Consider the following 11,206-nt stretch of genomic DNA (forward strand, 5'->3'; position numbering starts at 1 on the left):
ACCCAATACAGACTGAGATACAAAAGTACGAGGGTTAGATTAACAAGTCCTTTGCTGGGAAAGGAACGCTGGTAGGCAGCCCCAGTGACAGCTCTGGTGTGAGGTAAAAACCCTGGAAGAGCTGCAGCAACACTGAGTTTTAAATTGGGTACATTTTTTTTAGGAATTTACCAACATGAAAAGTTCTGATGAAGAGATCTAGAGAAAGCATTTTACTTTATAAAACTATTACAGTTATTATAGTGATTTTTTTTCAAATATTAAGTAAAATAAAAAATTTAAAAAGGTTAGAGGAATGTGAGCAAGAGGTTTTGAACATCACTCAGCCAAAAATTATGTATCAAATATGGGGTACCAAGGCAGCTGTCTAGATCGTTTATGATGAAAGAAATGTCATTTTCAAAATCAATTATTAGGACAATTCGGGGGGAGAATCAGTTTTGAGACTTGAATTATGTGAGTTAATGACTTAACTATCCACTTGATCTTTCTAATGTACTACCAATTTTCAAGAAGACATCTCACAAGCAATTATACTGGATATAATTTTATGCTCTCCTTAAACTTCAGGTTTACAGCCAGATTTGTACCTTTAAAAGTCTACCATGGCCATGGCCACCCTCTGCAACTGCCTCCAGCCCCTCCCCTCCCTCACACCGTGGCTATATTCAGTTATCAGGCAGAACCATTCTGCCTGCTCTGCATTTATCATAGGGTTTCAGTCTATCTTCTGGACACAATCCAGACACTACTCACCTATCTTTACTATGAAACTGAGAGTTCTGAAATTTTTTCCAACACACACATGAGATTAGTACTCTGCTAGCCACATTTTTATCTTAGGGCACATGGGTTCTGCAATTCCTGCAGCCAATTAAAACCAGCATTTTAGGTCCTACTCATAGACATTTTTACCTTGAAGACAAAAGCAGTAAGCTCTTCAACAGAAATAAACACTTTAACCTGGCCAGCAACTTACATTATGCAACATTTTCTGTTTCTGTCTTGGCAGCCTGCCTTAAACCCTAGTAACTTGCATTGCAAAGAGTCAACCACTCACAAAATATTTTTAATACCTTTAATTATGAGATCTGATTCCGCAGCCAAACTTCTGCCAGGAACTTCTTGTAAATACCCTCCCCCACCCCCCACCCCCAGAAATCTGCTTTTCTTGGTGGTGGTGTCTCCATTCACCTACCTACCTAAAGCCTATGGAAGCAGAGACCCCCTGTTCGCCCAAGGGAGAATTTCTCAGAGATAATAGCCCAACCCAAAGGATTTCTACACACCATGTCTCCCTCTGACAGTTCTGAATAGTAGTACACTTTGTATCTGACCTATAGTAAACCGCAGTCACACAAGTCAGTGACCAAACAGAAATGAATCCCCAAACCAACAGGTGTCTGAAAGAACTCTAAAGCCACTCCTCTGGCTCCCCAATAAAAGCCCACCACTGACTCCATGAAGTTACCAGTTCATGCAAAAATCAAGGGAAGGAGCCTGAGTCACGAGTCCAAGTCCACTCTCCCATCAACACACAGAGGGGTGTTAGTTACCTGAGTCAGCCACACTTGGAAGACAAGCATGCAAGACGGTGCTCCCAAGGATTAACTCGAGGGTTAGTGGTAATATATGTAAAGAACGTGGCACATAGTAGCAACTTTTAAAATAGCAGCTATTTTCAAAAGGTATAACCTTCCAGTTATAAAATAAGCAAGGCATGGGGATAAAATATACACCAGGTGACTGTAGTTAATAATACACATTACATATTATAGTTAATACTACACATTTGAATGTATTACGAGAGTAAATTTTAAAAGTTCTCATCACACACAAAATGGGTAACTGTGCAGTGATGGGTGTTAATTAGGAGCTGAGGGGACTCGAGAGAGATTCTGGATTAGCCTCACCACCATCGGAGATAATGAACCTGACAGGGCTCCATCTTCTCAAGCCCTGACAGGAACAGGGAGGAGAGGATCCTGCTTCAACACCTCCTTCCAATGAGGAGCCTGGAAGGCCGGCTGTTCTAGACCAAAGCTGTCATCCAGACCACATGGCCGTACTGTAAATCTCACAGCCCACACTCCACCAGGACTGTGTGAGGCATGGGGTGTGAAGCCTCACCACCAGCTTCCCAAACCGGGCCAAGAAGAAATTCAGTAAGGGAAGTGGAGAGGGAGCCTAGGACAAGCCACGGGTTCTGATCGTTCTAACTGGGAAATCAAGGAGAACTCGTGCCTCCCTGCTTCCCCTCACAGCAGGAAAAAGAATGAAATTTAAGTTACCAGCAAGTTGCCTATGAATGATTAACATTTTAATTCTAATCTAATTAAAACGTTATTCTCTATCTGCAACCCTGCCTGTCCCTCTCTTCCATCCCTGTGCTTCTGTGTCCTAATGTTAGCACAACAAGTTACTGCAAATGTAGGGGCTTCAAAAAACAAAAATGCATTCTCTCAGCGCTGGAAGCTGTAAGTCCAAACTGAAGGTGCTGGCAGGGCCATGCCCCTCTGCAGGCTCCAGGAGAGGATCCCGCCTTGCCTCCTCCCGGGGCTCCTGGGCTGGGAACTGCATCACTCCAGTCTTCGCCTCAGCCTTCACTCCGCCTTCTCCACATCTATGTGCTCCCCTCTTCTCTCAAGGAAACCAGTCATTGAGGTTAGGGCCCACCCTAGTCCAGTATGACCTCATCTTAATTTAACCAATTACCTCTGGAAAGAGCCTATTTCCAAATGAGTTCTCATTCTAAGGTTCCAGGTAGACACGAATTTTGGAAGGGATACTTTTCAACCCACTGTAACTCCCAAATTAAAGTAAATCACCAAAACCAAAATATGGGGCAAAGTGGAGGAAAATGACAAATTATGGCATCACAGAAATGTAAAAAAAAATTCAAAAGTTATGATCTCCAGTGGATCCAGGACTACGAAATCTGAGTTGGAGATGATGTAGTTTTTACCATTCTCTCAACCCATGGGAAACTGAAGTTTTGGAAAATATCAAAAGTCTCAACCAAAATAGCACTAAAACAGATTATTATACTGATCCAGACACATTCTCTGAGATTTGGTATTAGGTATAGATGGACATTCACATATATCGTCAGAAGTGGAATAGCAACAAGATTAAAGGCAGGGGAGGAGATTTTTCAGTTAAAAGGGCTTTCGTTTAACTATTTGGGGATGGGACATGAACATGAGTTTTAGAATAACAAGGTTTCCTTTAAAAAGTTACCTAAGGTTTTTAACTGCTCTTCTCTCTTCCAAGCTATCCTTTTATCATGATGACATATGCCTACACAGAAGCATGACATATTAGATCTTGATTGTTTTTAATCAAGGTACCACTTTAGCTATATGGGGAAAAATACTTGAGATCAGTTTAAAATCTTGTGTACTCCCTCTGCTGGCTCTGAATTTAAAATAAATTATCAATGGCATCAAGAACCAAGTTATTAATTTCTCTAAACACAAGGAAAAATATGACATGAATTCTCCCACACACACGTAAAGGTCTTAAAAGAAATAAATATGAAATTACAAACATGTACTGAAAACTCCCCAAGGTATCTCTGTTGGATTTTTCTATGAATTCACTTTTCCAGGGGAAAGCTAATGCAGTTCATTTGCTCGGGGCAGGGGTCACTTCCTGCATTGGCCTTGCCCTCCAACAAGGCTGCCAGGAGCTTTCCTTGCTCTGTGTTCGCCTCTTCACTGCAGGATTGGGGTGCATCTGGACATGCAGACCTGGTGAGCACCCAGAAGTTAACCTGGCATCTTCACCATAAGGGATTACCCGAGTAGCAAGTACTGGAAGGACCTCAGCCCATCAGAGTAGTCCATTTCATTTTGTAATGTTATCGCATATTAGTTAACTGCCACACTACAAAGAGAAAAAAATCTCAAGATAAAAGTCTCAAAAAAGAAATCCGACTGAAGAATAGAAGACACACACTCTAGAAAGGCCCAGAGCACTCCAATCCTATGTTTACGTTTTACCATCCCCTCAACCCAAGGGAAACTGATGGAGCAATACATCACAATAGTCTATGGAACAATTAAGAATTTAAATTTTTTAAAATAAATCTATGGATGCCTGCTACTTTACTTCTTTTCCCAATTGGGGAAATTGTGATGCTGAGAAATAAGAGTTGTTTGGTCAAGAATAAAATGGTTAAAGGTACTGAGTTTGTCTGTGGCAGTGATGTGATCAAAATGGAGGTCTTTTATCACAATCACCAGCCTAACCACCTGTTCAAAAAACTCTACCTCGAAAGAGCTACAGACTGGCCCCCTGAAAAGGTCCCTCTCGAAAAGGTGGTTTCTCTTCTTCCTTCATATGTGACATCTATTTTCCAATCCATGGACATAAAACCTCAACACATCTGAGACTGATGCCCCCAAATGCAGAACATTATGGACAACTTAGTTCTATACAACAACTTGGCTCCTATAAGTGGATACGTCAATGTGAGGCAGAACAATTCTGTGGTGACTCTTTCTAGACAGTACGTATTGATGCTGCATAAAGTGCGATACACACATAGGTGACAGGCTGGATATCAACTTTCTCTTAATGAAAGGTCATCTCAAGATCAGGTTTCCCTCAGTTTCTGTGATGGGTTGTGACTGGCACTGATCAAGTTTTTTCAGGGACGTCTACAGTAGGAAACAAGACACTGTGAGAAATGCCTTAGATAGCAGAGCATCATTTCATAATTACACTACATCGTATCAACATCAACACAGGAGGTCTAAGACTTGGGCCACCTCCATAGCAACAAGTATCCAGACTCTAGCACGTGACATAACCTCACTCCTGAGTCACATCATCCCCTTTCAGTGTCAAACCCCAGAAAACCTCATGGGCTGAGGACATGGTGATCCTAAAAGCAGCTCCAAGTATCAGAAACACTTATTTGTTTGGTAGACACATTGTGCTCTCTCTCTCAAGGCTCTTACACTGTACTTGGGAATATACAGGAGTCACAGAAAAATGACGAAGGAAACAGGCAGGAGTCAGGCGTGGGCCGGGTAGGGTGGGGTGGATAAAGTAGGCCTTTTCAGCAAGGTGAGCTGAGAATGAAAAAAAGAGAAACACAGCCACTCTGTGTGAGCTAGCCTAGAGGAGGGGGAGGGGAGCACATAGGAGCAAATGAAGACTTTGCAGAAATGGAGGCAGTGGCACGAACAGCTGTGAAACCACAAGGGTTAGCAGCAGACATTACTGAACAGTGGTGCTCTGGGCTCACGAGGACACTCTTAACTCCGTTTCCTCCCCTGTAAAATAGTTAGATGCTCTCTAAGACCTCCTTTAGTTCTGAATTTGAGGCAAGAACAGTTGCATATAAGTTTGTTTGTCTCAAGGCTCCACATCCACTCCAGGGGGAGGTCCGTCCCACACCAGGCCCCATGAGACAGAAATTGGGGCTCCCAGATCAGTCCAGGCCCCAGATATGCTCTAATCTAGGTGAATTTGGCAAAGCCCCGCTTCTCCCAAACTGCAGCAGCCACATTACAGTGGCCTTGCACCTCCAAAGCAAGCTGAAAATAATCTGCAGAGAAGTAAAGGCCAGCGTCAAGCCAGAGCTGAAACACGAGGGAAAGCAGAAGTACACATGTGAAAAAAGGCAAGAGAATGGACAATAAGGACAAGTTCACAGAGCACATATTTGCATGTTTATTTTCTGTCTTTCCCCAATAGACTGTGAACTCCTGTGAACTGAAACCTTATTTGTCTTGTGCTACTACTAGATCCCTGGGGCCAGCAGAATGCCCTGCACACAGTATGCCTCTCGTAAATATTTGTTGAATGAATGAAATGGCATGTGATGCAAATGTGTAAAAAGAGTTTTCTCTTCTCAGTCTTTTACTCACTTACTGTACCTCAGCTGTAATATCTGCTGATGCTCACGCACCTGTATGTATGTCACCCCAAAGGACTTCTTTAGCAGCAAAAAGCCAAAGTGAATCTTCAGGACCCCTCAATTTGTGATACAGGAAAAGGTGTGGAGAAAAATGAGGAGTCAAGCATAGGACCAAGGCTGTTCCCTACAGGTGAGATGAATGTGTATGAAAACAAAATAAATCCCACACTCTGTCCAGCTTCAGGGACAAGCAATGGGTAAGTGGGATACCTCCCCAGAACACACAGGCCTAAAAGTCTTATCTTTGCATTTTTTAATCAAGATCTTTGGATGGATGGAGTCTGCTTAACTTTTCCAGAGCAAGTAAATGACTTTTTAGTGGGACAAGGCCTCTCCATTAATTTACCAAATAAAAATATCTTGCAGGTTTTAAGTAAGAATCACGAGTATTAAAAAGTTTAACTACAAGATGTTCTTGTATGGTGTCATTCTCTTAAAATAGAACTCTCCTAAAAGCTCCTAAAAATAAGTCTGCGTAGTTTCATTTCATTTTCTAAGGAGATAAACATATCAAAACCAACACTTCACTTCTTTTTTTAAAGAGTCTCTCTGCTACATAGGGCTCACAGATCAAAGTCCAAAAGGGCCAGTTTCTTCACTTCATAGGTCGATGACACAGCTTTGAGAAAGAGGAAAACAGTCCCCCTCGTGTATTGCTGCTGTAGGAAGAGGAAGTGTATTAGTTGAGAATCACTGACGATGACAGTACTGCCAAAGGAAATTACAAAACAGCCTTCTGGCAACATGGGCCCAGCAGAAGACAGATTCCTCACACACCACCATAACTGGCCCTTTGGTGAGTTACTCCAAAGGCGACTGAGGTCAAAATTATGAGACAATATGGAATTATTATGACTTTGTCATTTTGAAACTTTAAATATGTATTTTTTTAAACATAAAAGTGCGGTTAAACTAACATTTTCTTAATGCAGTATGTTGAAAAGGAACTGAATGCATTAATCTGAAAAAAACTGCAACAGTGGGCACGTAAACAAGATTTATGTGGCAGGTCAGCCCTCATCTCTTCACCTTGGGAAGATGCTCTAAGAGTGCACATTGTCCTACGAAGGAAGACCCGGTCTCCTGAGCAGTCACCCTCTGCAGCAGCAGCAGCCGCCTACATTTGTGAAACTGTGGGAGCCACCACAGAAACTCATGGCTGCATAATATCTCAGTGCCCTGATCCGTGGGCAATGCAGGTGTGTGCGTGCATGTGGGAGACAAGCAGGAAACAGGCCTTACAAGGTAAACGCTGGAGTCCTAGAGGTCTGCCCAAGTCCGGAGGAACCACTCTCAACAGTTTAATTATGGGTGCAGTGCAAGTACGTTTAATGGGAATTAAAAGAAATGTAACCTTTTCCCCTCTTAACCACATCTGATTATTCACTTCTACTTAAATGCCTGAGGTACGGGAACCTGTGAGATAGCCATCACCTTTCTCCCTGGCACAGCAGGTAACTAACAAACCTAAGTTAGCCAAGAACATCCTCTTTTTGTTAAAATGCTATCTTTTTTTTTTTTTTTTTTTTTTTTTTTCCACTTGTGTCACTTCACAGTTCCCAAATACGCATACTGATAGGCACTGGACAGCTCTACAAACATGATGCACTCCTCGGCCTCCATCAACATTCATCTGTCTTTCTGATGCTGAAATAATAACCAAGACTAGATTGAGAGGCAAATATGTTTTTCAAGAAAACAACCTCTACTTATGTTAAGGGAACACATTACTTAGTAAATGACCTTTTAAAAAGATCAATTTAAAGAGGAAAACCGTGTGATTAAAGAACAACGATCTCTAGAACTGCGGCTACTAATTACCTCTGTACTAACTAGCTGTGTGATCTTAGAAAAGTCATTAACTTCAAGAATCAGGTTCTTCACCTATTAAATAAAGGGTTGAACTAGATCCGTGGTTGGCAAACTGCAGCTCTCGAGCCACATGCGGCTCTTTGGCCCCTTGAGTATGGCTCTTCCTAAGCCTTAGGAGTACCCTAATTAAGTTAATAACAATGTACCTACCTATATAGTTTAAGTTTAAAAAATTTGGCCCTCAAAAGAAATTTCAATCGTTGTACTGTTGATATTTGGCTCTGTTGACTAATGAGTTTGCCGACCACTGAACTAGATCAACAAACCTCATCCTGGCTGTATATTAGAATCACCTGAGAAATTTCAAGCCTCCCTCCCCTCCCTAAACAATAAACACTAATCCACCCACCAGCACAATTAAATCAGGTTCTCTGGGTAGCGACAGTTTTTAAAGGTTCTCAGGTGATTCTAACATGCAACCAGGGCTTCAAACCACTGATTCGATTCTGATCTCCAAGGCCTCTTTCATTCTATGACCTTAGGGTCATAATTCTGGTTATAGGCTCTCATAATGCAATGGCCTAAAAAGCCACAAAAGAAGGCCTGGCCCCTGCATACTGTGCCTATGTACACACATGTCTAGGAGACATTAACCTGAATTCTAGACATTTTTAGGGGTTAAAAACTCAAATACATAACTCAGAATGAAAGTAATGTGGTTTAAATGCACACAGATGCTTCCAAAATGACTAATCATGATAGGATTCAACTCCTGAAACTTGGACCCATGAATATGGGTCACAATCAGCTCCTGACCTCTCCCTTTTCCCTCGTCTTCTGCCCCAACTAAACCACAAGCACAATAGGGTTGGCTAGTAGTCATCATCAGAATATGAAACCAGCCCCAGTCTCAAAGGGCCTTCACCATCATCAAAGATTTGGAAGTTCTTGCATGGCTGCATCTTTTGATAAAGGTCATCTTACAAAAACTCTTTAAATGATATCCCTATAGTCTTCAAGAATTAGTTATCACATAATACTCAGAAGTGGAACTGATGTAACCATTTACAGTAAAAATAATCATAAAATGTGTGCCCTGTATGAAAGATATTAAGGCTTGAGAGTTTCAATTTACAATATTTCATAAAATTTTGGTTAAAGAGAAATAAGATAGCAGAGAAAGAAAAAAGGAACTATGAGACCAAAAATGGCTTAGGACATAAAACCACCAAGTTTATGACTAGGCCCAAAATCTCTACTGCAAATTGTGCAAGTTATAATAAAAATATAATTAGCAATTCAGTTACTTTTGATAATACCACTTTCTCACATAATTATTTTTTAAATCCAATGTTATCAAACTGTTAATTTTACCTATAAGCACAACAGCATGAAATTACTTCTTAATGGTAAAAATCATAGGAAAGCTGAAAACCCTCCCTATGTTAACTAAGTTGAAAGTTAGCTAACTTGCAATTAACAGTATCTATGCACCAAATTCAAAAAATGCAGGACTAAATTCCAAGTGTGAGAAATTTGAAAAATACTCCAAAATCCCAAATCGATCTTCTTAAATCCTGTAAACTCACCCCTTCCTGATACTGTAGACTGAGATTAACCCTTGCTATCCACTTGGAAACTCAATTTTAAAAGGTATCACATTAGCACGGCTGTGAAACAGAACTCTCGGCCTTTCTCTAAAGAGCCCTCATATCACACAACTGGCACTCCTTTGCAAAGCAATAAAATTAAATCATATGTAGCATTCATACTGTCAGCATTTGTTAAAGGAAATGAAACAGATTTGTGGAATAATATCAAAGCACACATTTTGCTTTTAAAGTTTGTTTAATCTAAAAAAGGTTTAAATCTAAACAAGGCCACTCCAATATTGGCCATAATTTTTTTAAGGAACTTTACAAGGATTTTATTTTTAAGCAAATTAAAACTCAATACACTAAATTATTTAGTTTTTCATATACAGCCTCCTCTCCAACGCTTCAATTCTCCACTACATGTTATTTTATACACCTATTGAAACCCAGGAAGATACAGGGCTCCCCAAAGACAATAAAGGAAGGGACAGGAGGAGGAAGCAACTACCTCTTTAATTTAAAAAAAAAAAAAAAAGCAGCAACTAATTGCAAATAGAAGCAACTGATAAGCAATTAGTATCTCCAAATGCGCAGGAGTCTCTTCTGCCTGGCACTGACACATTCATATCTTGGGGGAAGGGGCCAGGAGGAGCAAAGCAGCTGGGTATCAGCAAGGGCACAGGAGCTAATCTCTCTTGGTGCCCAACTGCAGGAAGTCATTACATCATAGGCCTTTCCACACCTCTCTCCCTACCACGTGTCCAGTGCCCCCAAGAGGCTGAAAAGGAACAGTAGAGAGCCTCTCTTCAGGTTCACTTATTGGCAGAAGCCATTACAGCCCAGCCCTGCCACCAAACCTCCCTTCCAAAGCCCTCAGTGAGGCACCCGGCCTCCAGGCCTCCACACCTGGACCCCACCTCAAACAAGGCCAGAGTCCGGGCCGCAGCCGGAGCAGCAGGTGAGGCCACACCGCGTTCAGATGGCAGAGCTGACCTCTTCCAGACCCCAGAACATCTCAGAGGCTACTGGGGGCAGGCTGACTGAAAAGACATCTCTGAGCAATACAGGTGTTAACAGAGAGCCCGCCAGGGAAATGTTTGCAACCACTGGTTTTCTAGTGATATCCTCATGCCTGTGGAAGTTAACACCCACAAACCCGAAACTTGGACCCTAGGGTTCTCACCCAGCTAGTGACAACGCACCAAGCTCCTGGAAAACTCAAATCCAACTCCTCCTCCAGGCACCGAGTCCCGAGTCCCAAACACAACCCCACGTCCCCGCACTCCAACCGCAGCGCCCTCGCCGCACCCCCACCATGGTGAATTCTACTCCAAAGTTGGCCTCAGACCTACCTGCTCCGCGCTGTCCGGGAATACAGCATAAGCACTCTGTCCTTCTCTCTCCAAAGTCCCTTGCCCCTTCTCAGAACCTGGCCATGCCCGACACTTCCCAGGGAGCCTCCTCCCCCCGACGCCCCCCACCCCGGCCGCCTCAGGTACCCTTCCTTTGGGGTCACACAAAACTCCCCAAAGACCCACAGCCCAGGCTCTCTGCCAACCCGTCCCCAACGCCGGTAGGCGCGCTCCACGAAGCGAAGGGACGCCTGGCGCTGCGCAGGAGGCCGGCGAGTCCCACCACCCGCCCGAGGTAGGTACGCACCTTCCAGCCCGCAGAGCTGTTGCTGTCGCCCTTATCATTGAAGTAGGGCACGCAGCGCACCATCCACTCGTAGATCTGGGACAGCGTGAGCCGTTGGTCCGGGGAGCTCTGGATGGCGCGAGTGATCAGGTCGGCGTAGGACAGGTTCCCCCAGGCGTTCCGCCGCGACGAGCATTTCCTCGGCTGCCCGGAGCCCCCAGCCGCCCCC

At 43.0% G+C, this 11,206-nt stretch overlaps 1 protein-coding gene and 1 long non-coding RNA gene across 3 annotated transcripts in view; both read right to left on the minus strand.

Moving 5' to 3' along the window:
• The window catches only part of FOXO3 (forkhead box O3), a 110,284-nt gene extending 99,084 nt beyond the window's left edge, over positions 1–11,200 (minus strand). Inside the window, exon 1 of one of the 2 annotated variants that reach the window (XM_005883820.2) lies at positions 10,999–11,200. In XM_005883820.2, the coding sequence (XP_005883882.2) occupies positions 10,999–11,061 (63 nt within the window). In that variant the 5' untranslated portion in view covers positions 11,062–11,200. The remainder of the gene's footprint in view (positions 1–10,998) is intronic. The other variant, XM_014531291.1, reaches the window with a different exon arrangement.
• LOC106724334 lies at positions 8,257–10,992 on the minus strand. Its single transcript, XR_001360089.1, has 3 exons — positions 10,558–10,992; positions 9,180–9,184; positions 8,257–8,266 (listed from the first exon to the last, which is right to left on the minus strand). It is a non-coding gene; the product is annotated as an uncharacterized LOC106724334 (long non-coding RNA).
• Positions 11,201–11,206: the final 6 nt, after the last annotated feature.

This window comes from Myotis brandtii, unplaced genomic scaffold, assembly GCF_000412655.1.
Source record: "Myotis brandtii unplaced genomic scaffold, ASM41265v1 scaffold8, whole genome shotgun sequence".
In the NCBI taxonomy this organism is placed as follows: domain Eukaryota; kingdom Metazoa; phylum Chordata; class Mammalia; order Chiroptera; family Vespertilionidae; genus Myotis; species Myotis brandtii.